Source organism: Arachis ipaensis, chromosome B6, assembly GCF_059453495.1.
Source record: "Arachis ipaensis isolate K30076 ecotype BB chromosome B6, ASM5945349v1, whole genome shotgun sequence".
In the NCBI taxonomy this organism is placed as follows: Eukaryota; Viridiplantae; Streptophyta; class Magnoliopsida; order Fabales; family Fabaceae; genus Arachis; species Arachis ipaensis.
Genome location: NC_142441.1, coordinates 6340665 through 6355070, shown reverse-complemented (window position 1 = coordinate 6355070; position 14406 = coordinate 6340665). Strand labels below are relative to the sequence as shown.

Genomic DNA, 14406 nt, shown 5'->3' with positions numbered 1-14406 from the left:
TGTATGCTTTGCCACTGCTCTAAAAAGGATGCACGCGCCTAGTGTCGGCTGAGATAGATAGCATCATCAACAATATTTGTATACTTATCATATTTCTACACTAAATTAATATATGATTTCTTATTAAATAAAATATATATGCCGTTAATTAAAATAACAAACAAATGTAATAATAAAATTAAATACAAATAATAATTTATTAATTATTAGCAGTTTCTTTTATAGCTAAAATTTTATTCTCTTATTGTCATCTTTTATATACATCTTTTTTTTTCTGGTCTGTTTCTCTTTATTTTTCCACAGAGAAGTACACAGCTATATTACCCACCCTATAATTTGTCCAAAAAATCTTCGGTACCAATAGCCTTCACTTGTTTCTATGTAAAGTTGTTGTTATTATTATAATTTTGATCTTAATTTTCAGGAGCATGGATAGCCTTGGGAATTCTTCTTCAGCCATGAATGGTGTCCAACAAAAAACACCAACTAAAAGAAGCAATAAGCAGAAGAAGAAGAACAACAATAATAACAAGAAGGAAATCAAGGTTGTGTACATATCCAACCCCATGAAGGTGAAGACTAGTGCCTCCGAATTTAGGGCTTTGGTGCAAGAGCTCACCGGCCAGGATGCTGAATTTCCTTATGACTCTTCTAGATTCAAGGGTTATGGCAGCGACCACGACGGCGACGACGACAGCAATAATAATAATAATACTAAAGGGGGTTATGATGATAATAATTGTACGGATAAAGTTGGTTATGATGAAGTAAACGATGATACACTTGTGGTAGTACCTCCTCCTTCTCCTCCTTCTCTTCTTCCTCCGCCGGAAAACCCTAATTGGGAAGAAAAAATTGTCGCCGGCGAAGGAGGAGAAAGAGGAGGATCTTCGTCAATAGAGAGCTTTGAGCCGTTTGATGAAGTTTTCACGCCTCAGATGATAGAGAGCATCTCGTCCTTCATTCCATCAAGTGTCTACTATGAATCTCCCCAACTTGATCAAGTGGTGATGCACTACAATTATGTTCATCAATGATGAACAATTATCTCAAGGCAAGTTTTAATTTATTGTTGTTATTGGCAAATAATTGTTGCTTTAGTTTTAATTCAATGTGTTGATTTTCGGGAAAAAATATTTGGGATCAAATGGTCAATCTTTGTTGCAGTTTGTCTATAATTAACTATCATATAATAATTACATTATTATTACTTTATAATAATTAGTTAATTATCTGTACTCCTAATTTCTTTAAGTTGAATGTGTGTGATGTGTCTATATATATGGCCAAGTTGATGGAATATAATAGAATTTAGGTAAATATTGTGATGAGGATATATTTAATTAGCATAGGATAACTCTAGGATAATATTTAGGATAATTATTTCTGGAAATAGTTTGCGTCCTTTTGGTATATTCGGGTTTGGTGTGATTAAAAAGTTACTTAGCAAGTTACAAGAAACTGAGTTTTTTTATATTTTATTTTATTTTATATTTGGGGGAAGGACTTGAATTTGATGTTGGAAATAAAAAAGTGTGGAAAGAGAAATGGGGACCAAACTCACGTAAAGAAGACTTGAATGACCCATTTATTTTTAGTACATTTAATAATTCAAATAGTAAAGGCTGAAACGGTAGGTTCTGGATATGATGAAAAAATAAGAAACTTTTTTTGATTGTGTGCCAAAATGTACGTCCTTGATTTGAATGAAGAGTATTAATTACACATTACAAATACATATATCGTTGCGGCAGTTTGTTTGCAAACTTTTGATCTTCAGACTTTACTTTGTTAAAAAATATCTGATAAAAAAAATAAAAATAAAAAATAGTTAGAATTTATTTTATTTAATATTTATTAATTATTATATAAAAATTAATAAATCAAGTTTTAATTTTTTGTTTCTTTAATATTATCGTTCTACTTTGTTGTTGTCCAAAATATTTAGCACAACTATTTATATTTAGAAGATAGATAATTAATTTTTTTAATTAATATTAGATCATTTTTTAAAAAATATTTTATTTATTTTATATTTTATCTTAAATCATAAATTTTTTATTTTATATTTTAAATTATAAACTCTAAACTCTAAAGTTGGTTAATATAAATAAAAGTTAGTTTTCTATATTCTTATATTTTTTTTTATATTTATGTGTAAAACAAAGGAAAAAAAGCACACTAAAATTTAGAAATGTTAAGTAGTCAAATTATTTTGATAACTAAATTCAACCAAATTGGTTCAATAACTTAAGGACTAATAACAAAAATTTTAGTTAAAGAAAAAAAGAAAAAAAAAATAACGTCACAGTTTAAAATAATATTTATTTACTAAATCATGCTAAGTGTACAATTAATAAATTAGTTAGATGTAAAAGAAAATTTGTTAATTTTGTTAAATTATTTTAGATTAGTCAAGTCACTATACTTACAGAAAAATCTATTTGGACTTAATTACTAACTTATATATTCATCTAACATTTTCCTCCAAAATGTCTTAAGGTTAAGTGAAATTTATGAAGACACTATTTTTGGAGGGGGGGGGGGGGGGAGGTATCAAGTGAAAGTGATATTTTCTTAAAAGAAAGCTAAGATTAAATTTGTATTTAGAGTTAATGTATATTTTAACAATGTAATGCTCTTCATAATTTATCATAATATATTGACTAGAAATAAATGTATTAAAAAAAAACCAAACACAAAGGCAACAAAATGATATCAATGAAAATAATTGTTAAAAGAAAATTACAAATTACTTAATGATGAGGAGATTTAAGTTAATGAACACCAACTTCCCTTCATTTTTCATCTGTCCATCACTATAGCAGAATATATAGTGTAGTGCAGGTGGATAAGATCAGATAGAATTTCATATAAAACAGTAAATAATTAATCAATGCAAATTGCCTATATATTAAGATATAGATCACAAAATAAAGGATAAAGTTTCCTCATTAGGCTTGTTTATCACTGCCTCAAGCCTTTGGAAGATTAATTCGCTTCTTAGCTTGTCCACTTTAATTTATTCAATCACAACCTATATCTTTCTTTATGATTTTATATTCACTAAGTGTCTAAGCCCCTATATATATATATATGGGTCACTAATTATATAGATAATTTACAGAATAAGCCTTATAGCTATATATATGGATAAACTAAACATTATTATTGCTCCTTTGATATTGTATTATTGTTAATATCAATTTCTCAGGATGAGACAGTTATTTCAGAAAATGATGAGATCAGGAAACAATATATATGTTATAATTAATAATAAAGTTCAATGAGTTTTATTTCTTCTGATAACAATTAGTATAATAGGCCAAACATGGAAAAAGGTGAAACCTATATATATTTACTATATATATTTAGAAAAAGAGTAAAGTATTTTTTTTGTCCTAACGTTTGGGGTAACTTTTAATATTATTTTTAATGTTTTAATCATCTTATTTAAGTACTTAACGTTTTAAAATTGATTTAATGTTGTTCTGCTGTTAGGGATCCGTTAACAGAATTGACGGCTGAACAAAATTGAGACGATTTTGAAATGTTAGGGATTTAAATAGGACGAAAATGTTGGGAACAAAAACGATACATATAAAATTTTAATTTTATCTTTCAATAATATCAATTTTTTACTGTACATAGTATTCAATTTTTTTTATCATATCTAAGTAAATTACACTTAATCACGTTACTTTCATTCTAAATAAATTTATTTTTTATAATTTTAAACTTAAAGTAATGTATTTTTTTTATAAATAAATAAATTTTACACTTTCATTTTAAATAAATAATGTCATGTGATTAGAATAAAAGTGTAAAATTAAAAAAAAAATATAAGTAATGTGTGATTAAGTAATGAAAGTAAAATTACATTATTTAGAATGAAAGTGTAAAAGTTATTTATTTATAAAAAAATTACATTATTTTAAGTGTAAAATTATAAAAAAATTAATTTATTTAGAATGAAAGTGTAGAATTATAAAAAAAATTATAAGTAATGTGATTAAGTAATGAAAGTAAAATTACATTATTTAAAATGAAAATGTAAAAGTTATTTATTTATAAAAAATTATATTACTTTAAGTGTAAAATTATAAAAAAAAGTTATAAGTAATGTGATTAATAAAGTTACTTTAGGCCCAGTTTGAGTAACTAACTTAATTAAGCTCTTTTTGATAAAATAACTTAAACAATAAATGACTCTGTTAAAAGTAACTTATAAATAAGTTATTTTGTGTTTGGATTTTTAACTCTAAAAGTGCTTATTTTAAAGAAATGTAATGAAAAGTAGAAGTATTATGAGAGAAGTCATTTTTTTTAACTTCTCTATAAGAGCATCTCCAATGGTGAGTTCCTCTTTGACTTTTTTCTGACATATAGGAACTCTAACCATTGGAGGAGAGAAGGAGTGAGTTCCCGCACAAGGATCAAAGTAAGGGAATCCCTCTAAGCAGGGACTCAAATTAACCAATAACAACTTGCCATTTGGCAAGTTATAAAAAAATAATAATATAAAATCTGAAATAATTAAATAATAATTAAATTAGTAATAATTATAATAAAAATTATATTAAATAATTATATTTTTATTTAATTAATAATTTATATTAATTATTTAAATAATAATTAATTAAATAATTAATTAGATTAAACAATTAAGTTTTTATTTAATTAATTATTTATATTATAATTAATATTGAATATTATTTATATTATTATATTAAATTATAATTAATTAAATTTACTTACATTAAAAAATAAATTTAATTTTTATACCTTATAAAATAATTTTTAGTTGAGTTGGTTATTTTTATTTTTAAAATTTAAAATGCTAATGATATTATTAAAATTAGCAGTTGTAAACACAAAACTATAAATTAGTATAATCTCGAATTATATATTGTGTATTATTATTATATATGAATTTATTTAATATTAATATCTTTTAATAATGAATTATTTTTAAATTTATAAATTTAAATAATATTATTAAAAAAAATTAATTATATTAATTTTAAGTATTTTAATTAATTAATTAAGTGGGACCACAATAGGGACTAAAGTTAGTTCCTCCTAATGGAGAAGAGAGAGATGCTTTGAGTTCCTATTTATTGTTTATGACGCAAAAGCTGATGTGGAGTTACTTTTTATGACAGGTGGGTCATAAACAGGAACTGGGATGAGTTCCCTACTGGAGATGGTCTAAGCTCCAAAATAGCTTCTTAGAAAGTTGCAATTTGGTTTTGAAAATTGCACCCGACATTAATACTACTACTTTTTATAAGTCAAAAGTTAAAAAAAAACTACTTCTAGAGTTTTCCAAACGGGCCCTAAGTAATAAAAGTAAAATTACATTATTTAGAATGAAAGTGTAAAATTTATTTATTTATAAAAAAATTACATTACTTTAAGAGTAAAATTATAAAAGAATTAATTTATTTAGAATAAAAATAATATGATTAAATGTAATTTACTTAGATATGATTAAAAAATAATTGAATATTATATACAATAAAAAATTGATATTATTGAATGATAAAATTAAAATTTATTTCTATGTATCGTTTTTGTCCCAACATTTTCGTCCTATTTAAGTTTCTAATGTTTTAAAATCGTCTCAATTTTGTCTCACTACCAATTCTGTTAACGGATCCCTAATGACAGGATAATATTGAGTCAATTTTGAAACATTGGATACTTAAATAGGATGATTGAAACGTTAGAGATAATTTTAAGACTTATTTCAAACGTTAGAGATAAAAATAATACTTTACTCTTTAGAAAAAGCTTTAATTTCTTTGGAAAAGAGTATATATATATATATATATATATATATATATATATATATATATATATATATATATATATATATATATATATATATATATATATTGCTATCATCATCAGTGTAAAGTGTAGCAAGACTAATAATTGATGAGCATATATATGCATGCAAATTGATTAAGCATTCCCACGAGAATATCATGGATACATATATTGTTATATAGTTAATGACAAATAATGCTATATGGTACCTACTTGTTTTCGTACTTTTGTTCTTTCAACACATTATTATTATTATGAGCTGTCTCTTCAAGCAATTAGTTCACAAAATAATGTATTTTAAGATATAAGTTAAATAAAGAATAAACATTGGGACTAATTTTTAATTAGTAAATTAAATATTAATAAATTTTTATAAAAAAATATTATTTTAATTATTATTTTTTAAGGATTTAAATTTTAAAATTTAAAATTAAAATTTATAATTTATAATTTAATATTTAAAATTTAAAATAAAAAATAATAAAAAATAAACTAATACTAATTAAAAAATAATTAGGCTTTTAGATAAATTCTAAAAAATACACTATTTTTTTGTAACTATAAGAGATAATAAGGATCTTAAATATTTCTTTTCTTTTAACATGATATTATTTTTTTTAGAAATTTAAGTGGATATATAAGTAGATACATAAATGATTATATCTTTAATATGTCCTCTTATGTAATAGTTTTCTTTTTTTTTAATTTGTGTGAATTTTTTTTTCTTGCATAAACTTTTTTTTATTTTTATTTGTCTTATACTATTTTTTTGTTTTTTGAAAATAACAAAGATCAAGCTGTAGATCTTCTAGTCATATAAACTCTGATATTATGTTATAAAATTAGGGTAAATAGTCAAATTCATTTTTGAAAGGCCACTTATTTTTTAAAAGATTTTTTTTAGTCAAATTCATTCTTCAAAGATTTTAAATTAATCGCATTGTTAGTCCTTCTGTTATTTTTTTTATTGACAGCGCCAAAATTTATTAATGTGGCATGTTAAGTGATATACTACAACACACATAGAAATTTTAATTGACTATTAGTCCAGAGCGAAGATAAAATTTGGGAAAAAGCCAAAGTTTAATTTTTTTTAATATAAAGAGATTAAAATTAAAATTGAGAGAGCTAAACTAAAGTTTATACATCACTTATAAAAAAAATTGAAGTTTAGGGGGCCACTGTCCCTTTATATATGAGTGGTTCCACCCCTACTATTAGCATGATAAATTTATAAAATTTGATCAAATTAAAATTTAATTAAAAAATAATTTTTGGAAATTAATTTAATTATTTATTTCTTTTAAAAATTTAAACAAATAAAAAGAAGCACATCAATAATTATATCTCTAATATTCTATTGGATTCATGTATGTCCATGTTAATGTGATATGGTCTTAAAAAAATGCGTGTCATGACTAAGAATTTAATTTTAAATCCATGTTACTAATTGCCGGATATAGTTTTGTTAAGGCTAAATGAGTGTAAACCTATGATACATGACATTGACATAAATATAGAGTACGATACAATACGAGACAAGACATGGAGATATACGAATTTTAAAATCTTATAAAATATATATATATAAAGTATTTTTTTAAAATAAATTATAATGATATTTTGATATTTTATTGTTATTAAAATATAAAATCATTTTTTAATTGTTTTTAATATTTTTGTAATTATATATAGCATATTTAAAATATTTTTTGTTTTAATAAATAATAATATATATTATTTCTAAACTCATTTCAAGAATACATATTAAGAATAAGGTTAGACATATACGCTGATACGCACGTGATGGGTATTTAGCTAATTTAAGTGTGTTCAAGTGTGTGAAAAATTTTTTTTATTAAGATATGGTTAAACACAACAGACATACGTATCAGACAAATATCGTATCCAAAATGTGTCTGATATGCGGACATGGTAATATATATATATATATATATATAAGAATGAATAATATCTTGTAAATTCATAGGATTTTTATTGGGTGAATAAAATTATTAATAAATTTCCATTCTTTGGATTTTTATTAGGAGGTGAAAAGAATATTAACCAAAAAAAAAAAAGATAGGAAGCAACTTGCTAAAAAGATTTCGAAGCTAATAACAATGACAATGAATGAAAAGAACGACACAAGCAAACATATATGACCATCAAATTAAAACTCAAGGACCGACATTAAGATTATTCAATATTTTTTTTTATTTTAGTGAAATATCATGTTAATCATTGTTATAAACATATATACCCAAGACTACTAGCTATTCAGTTCATCGTTATTATTAATTATAAGCTAGAATATATAATCTATTTTAGGAAAAAATCTTAGTTAACTATATAGTATTAAGATAATGAGTCATGGTTATATATATATACATAGAAAAAGGTTATTCTATCACATATTTCCCTTTTTTTTTTCCTCCTACAACTTGCATCTATTTTGTTTATCATCTCTCTTGCTAGTGGGATCAAACCTTTTCTTCTTTCTTTTCTGTCTCTCACTCAACTTGTTGGGTGGGCTTTGATCATTCTCTATCAGTTTACACTTGTCTTGGTCAGGTTAAATTACTTCATGTCTTTTCCGATTCTTCTACTGCTTGAAAAGCTATGGCGGCTATGATAGTAATCAATAATTTCCATATATATTACAAATTCGAAAATAAATTAAAGAATGTAGCAATTTGTTGCACATATTCATCAGAAAACTTTTGCCACTTGATGGTACTTATTTTGTTTGTTTGGCTAAATTTGTGTGCATATGTCTGGCTACTAGCTAGCTAGGCCTGTTATTAGGTTTCTGAATATGTGGATATAATAAAATGGAAAAATAAAGAGAAATTATTTAGAAACATAAATGTAAAGAGGTCCAGATCCCGGTTAGGGTTACTAGTGTGTATCCTCCCCTTCCCCTATAAAAGGAAAATCCAGCCTAGGGTTAATGAGAAAATGAATGTGGGCCTTGACTTCAAATGGAGAAGAGACTTTATGACAAAAATAATAGACATTATTTTTACTTTCTAGCCAGGAATGATTTATGAAAATAAAATTTGTTATTCTTTCTATTACTTAAAAGTTTTAAATTTAAAAATACTAATATTGACCTAATTTATTAAATGATTTTAATTATTCTATTGGTTTTTATAGTTTTACCAAATTTGTAATTAAATTTTTATATTTTTTTTTCAATTGGGTCCATACATCACTTTTAATTTTATAATTAGATTTTTTTCGTGTCAAGAACATTAAAATTAACATAATATTTCTCCCAAAAAACATGTGGTCATCAATAATCATATAAGGTTCTTAATTATAAATATTTTTAATTTACAAAAAAAAATTCAGTTAATAACTATAATACTTTTTATACTAAAAAAAAATTTAATTATAAAATTAAAAATAATATAAAAATTTAATTAAAAATATATATAAAAACTTAATTAAAAATTTAGTGAACTAACATAGTAATTAATTAAATCTTATTAAATTCATATTTTAATAAAATAAGATACTTTTAACTAGATCCACAAGTTAAAAAATACAAATTTTAAAATAAACTTAAAAATCCAATTTTTTTCACACATATTATTTGAATGGCCACATAAATATGGTCAGTAATAGTACTAGTTTTATCGAGTCTTTAACCTTTTCATATTTTTTTACACATTTGAATATTTATTTAATCGTATAATTATAATTGATATTTTTATATTATATTTACTTATGATTTTTGTTCATACCCTAGTCCAAATTATAGGCCAGGCTTAAATTGAGCTAAAAGGCCCAATCTAAAAAATCGATTTTCACTGCCTATTCGATCTCCTTAAAGAGGTCGGGGTCAACGTAAGCAGGCATTTAACACTTATCTAAGTGAATAACTGTCCCCGTAAATCTCTCTCCCACTTTTAGAAGGGAGATCCCAACAACCCTAAGATAAATGGACGGTTATTCACCATCAGAAGTAGAACTATTTCAACGGTGGTTATTGGCTCGTCTCCTGTAGATATCCTGACACACTCAGGTACATCTAAGTTCCAATACTCTAAACCTGCTTAACCCCTTGCTAACTTAAGTATCAGAGTGTCTTCCAGGTATCACCTCCCACCTATTCAAGCATACAAACAACTCGAAAGGCGGCTCACAGACGCGAACCAGTCGGAGTCCACCTCTTTTCAACGTTTGGGTCACACATTCAAGCCCAATCAGTTCGGTTTTAGGTAACCCCCGGAACATCGGCGCCGTTGTCGGGGACCCCGAGATCGACGCATAATGGCAGACAACCAGTATGAAGACAGACACATTGCATCTGAGTCCGATCAAGAGCATCAGGACGCGGTCAATAATGGTCAAGCAATAAATACATCTCAGGCGTGAAGGAATCGCGTGGTGAAGGCCCCTCGAATACCCAGGGATCAAAGAAAGTTTTCTATGAGGTTCATAAGCTTGGAAAGGAGAGGCAACCTCATTCCACTGACCTCATGGGGCTACTACATGGCCACCAAGGTCGACTCGAGCAACTAGAACAAGAGCTGGAGCGACAGCGTAAAGCGGAGAGAAGCCTAAGGAGAGAAATTGAGTGACAAAGAGAGCTTGAAGAAAAGCTCTCGAAACTGGAATCTAATCTCCAAAATAAGGACTCTCGCGCAGACCGAGAGGACACCCCATTGGGGGGAAAAGACCCATTCACTGAGGATATCATGAGGGATAAAGTTTTCAAAAACTTTAAAAGCCCTGACATGGATCTGTATGACGGGACAACTGACCCGAAGCATCACCTCAACAATTTCAAAAGTCGGATGTACTTGGCCGATGCCTCCGACGCTACTCGCTGCAAAGTCTTCCCGATGACTTTAACAAAAGCGGCCATAAAGTGGTTCGACAGCCTCCCCCCAGGTCGGTCACTAGCTTTGACGACCTCTCGCGTAAGTTTCTTACGCGATTTTCAATTCAGAAAGACAAGGTCAAGCATGCCCCTAGCCTACTTGGAATAAAACAGGAGGTCGGAGAGCCCCTGAGAGACTACATGAAAAGGTTCAATAAAGCATGCTTAGAGATCAAGGACCTGCCTACTGAGGCAGTAATAATAGGACTCATCAACGGCCTTTAAGACGGACCCTTCTCCTAGTCCATCTCAAAAAGGAATCCGACTTTCTTGAGCGATGTACAAGAGAGAGCCGAGAAGTACATCAACATGGAGGAAAACGCTAGGTTACGAGAACCAAATTGGCGACTTGGGAACCCTCAACAATCAAAAGAAAGGGAAATGGAGCCCAAGAGAAAGGAAGAAGTCGGATCCGAGAAACCCAGAGGGTATCATAACTACACCCGGTTGAAAGTTTCCCTCGTAGATGTGTACAGGGAAATTTGCCACACCGAGAAGCTTCCTCTACCACGTCCAATAAAAAATAAAAGGGGGAAAGTTGTAATGAATATTGCGAGTACCTTAAGATTTATGGGCACTCCACAAATGATTGTTATAACCTTAAAAATGTGATAGAAAAGTTGGCCAGAGAAGGTCGGCTGGATAGATATCTCATAGAAAGGTCAGACACTCATGGGAAAAGAAAAAGAGATGATGAAGGTCACGAACAAAGAGGTCCACCCTCGCAGACTCCAAAACTACATATTCATATGATATCAGGAGGATTTTCTAGAGGGAGGTTGACCAAATCATCTCGGAAAAGACATTTGAAAGAGGTCTATCAAGTCGGGAGTGAAGGACCTGGCCTTCCGACCATCTCTTTCACCAAAGAGGATGGACAAGGAATCATACCTGGGCATGATGACCTGGTTGTAATTACAATAATCATAGCCAACGTTCACCTACATAGAACCCTGATAGATCAAGGGAGCTTAGCCGACATATTGTTTAAGCCAGCTTTTGATAAGTTGGGGCTAGAGGAAAAGGAGTTAATAGCCTGCCCGGACACACTTTTCGGTTTAGGAGACACTCCTATCAAACCACTAGGCTTCATCTCCCTACACACAACTTTTGGAAGGGGGTTGAAGTATAAGACTTTAAGCATCGACTTCATTGTTGTCGATGTAGCCTCTGCTTACAATGCCCTGATAGGCAGAACGACTTTAAATCGACTAGGTGCAGTTGTTTCTACCCCTCATCTTTACATGAAGTTTTCGACATCAGAGGGAATTGCTACCATTAGGGAAGATCAAAATTTGGCAAGAAAGTGTTACATTGAAAGCCTAAACCTAAGAAGAAAGGGTAAGGAAGTGAATACAGCAAAGCTCGGAGGAGTCCGAGCGAAAGAAGAGTTATGACCACAGCCCGGAGGAAAGATGGAAGAGGTCCAGATTGGACAAGAAGTCGGAAAGAACACTAGCATATGAGCCAATATAAGAGCGGAATTGAAGCAAGGGCTCATAAAACTCCTACGAAAAAATTTCGACCTATTCGTCTGGAAAGCCTCCGACATGCCTGAGATAGATCCCAAATTTATGTCGCACAAGTTGGCTGCTATCTACTCGGGATCCCGACATGTTCAGTAAAGGAGACAAAAGCTCAGCCCAAAACGAGCTCAAGTGGTCGAAGATCAAGTGCAAGCCCTGCTAGAAGCCGGGTTCATCAGAGAAGTTAAGTACCTAGCATGGCTGGCAAATATAGTGCTGGTAAAAAAATAGAATGGTAAGTGGAGGATGTGTATTGACTATACCGACCTCAACAAAGCATGTCTGAAAGACCCATATCCTCTACCTAATATTGATGCCCTAGTAGACTCCAGCTCGGGATATCAATATTTGTCATTCATGGATGCCTACTCGAGATACAACCAAATCCCGATGTACAAGTCGGATCAGGAAAAAACATCTTTCATCACGCCCAAAGCAAACTACTGTTACGTGGTCATTCCTTTCGGATTAAAAAATGCAGGGGCCACATATCAAAGGCTGATGAATAAGGTGTTTTCACCTCACCTTGGAAACTTAATGGAAGTGTACGTAGATGATGCATTGGTAAAGACCAAGGATAAGGCTAGCCTCTTGACCGACCTCTTGCAAGTCTTCAACACCATAAGAATGTACGAGATGAGATTAAATCCCACTAAGTGTGCCTTCGTAGTGGAAGCAGGAAAATTTCTAAGATTTATGCTAACACAAAGGGGAATTGAAGCCAACCCCGTAAGTGTGGAGCAATCCTAGAAATGAAAAGTCCAACCTATTTAAAGGAAGTTCAGCAGTTAAATGGAAGACTTGCAGCTCTATTAAGATTCTTGGCAGGATCAGCACTAAGATACCTGCCACTTTTTTCCCTACTAAGAAAAGGATGCCAGTTCAAATGGACTCCTGAATGTGAAGAGGCCTTTCAGGAGTTCAAAAAGTTCCTGAGCTAACCTCCCATTCTTACCCGGCCAAAAGCGGGGGAAGAACTCGTATTATATCTAGTTGTCGCCGAGAAGGCTGTGGCGTCGGCACTAATACGGAAAGATGAGGTCGGATAGCATCCCGTCTACTTTACAAGCAAGGTGCTATAAGGCCCTGAATTAAGGTATCAAAAAGTTGAAAAGTTTGCATATGCCTTAGTTGTAGCATCTAGAAGGCTTCGGCTCTATTTTCAAACTCACACCATAAGAGTTCGGATGAACCAACCCATGAAGCAAATCCTTCAGAAAATAGATGTTGTGGGCAGAATGGTTCAATGGGCTATAGAATTATCCGAATTCGACTTGAGATACAAAATTCGGACAGAAATCAAAGCTCAGTGTCTAACTGACTTCATAGCAGAGTATGCAGGCAACCAAGAGGAGGCCTCCACAATATGAGAGATATATGTGGACGGGTCTTCCAATAAGTTCAGAAGCGGAGTGGGTATAATACTGGTCAATAAAAAGAGAACCCAAATAGGATTTTCCTTAAAATTCGAGTTCCCTGCCTCCAATAACCAGGCTGAATATGAAGCTCTGATTGTAGGATTAAAACTCACCAAAGAGATCGGTGCCTCCAAGGTAATAATCTTTAGTGACTCTCAAGTGGTAACTTCCCAAATTAACGAAGAGTATCAGGCAAAAGATCCCAGCATGAAAAGGTAATTGAAAAAAATGCTTGAGCTTTTTAGACAGTTCCTTGAAATTGAAGTCAGGCATATAACAAGAGAGTTCAACAGTAGAGCAGACGCTCTTTCCAAACTAGCAAGTACCAAGCCGGGAGAAAATAATAGAAGACTGATATAAGAAACTCTCCAGGATCCTTCAGTCACAAAGACGGATAACAGGCTAGACATCTTACCAATCTCCGGCTTAGATCTCGGATGGATGCACCTCTGATCGAATATTTAAAATTTGACATCGTTCCTGAAGAGCAAAAGGAGGCCCAAAAACTCAGAAGAGAAGCGCAGAATTATACCTTGGTATTAAATGTCCTTTACAGAAAAGGAATATCCACATCATTGTTAAAATGTGTTCCGACCTCTAAGACAGCAGAAGTTAATGAGTGAATTTTTGACGGTTTAGAATTTTACTAATGAAATCACATTGCAAGTATAGTCTCTAAACTAACAATAATCCTTTCATACAAAAATTTGTTTGTCACAAGTACAAACCCCTA

At 30.2% G+C, this 14406-nt stretch overlaps 1 protein-coding gene across 1 annotated transcript; it reads left to right on the top strand.

Moving 5' to 3' along the window:
• Window positions 1–252: 252 nt before the first annotated feature.
• Window positions 253–5344, top strand: LOC107647936 (uncharacterized). The gene is made up of 2 exons (XM_088489596.1): window positions 253–1054; window positions 5166–5344. Exon 1 carries the CDS (start codon window positions 429–431, stop codon window positions 1035–1037), a length of 609 nt encoding a protein of 202 aa, XP_088345722.1. The 5' UTR covers window positions 253–428; the 3' UTR covers window positions 1038–1054; window positions 5166–5344.
• Window positions 5345–14406: the final 9062 nt, after the last annotated feature.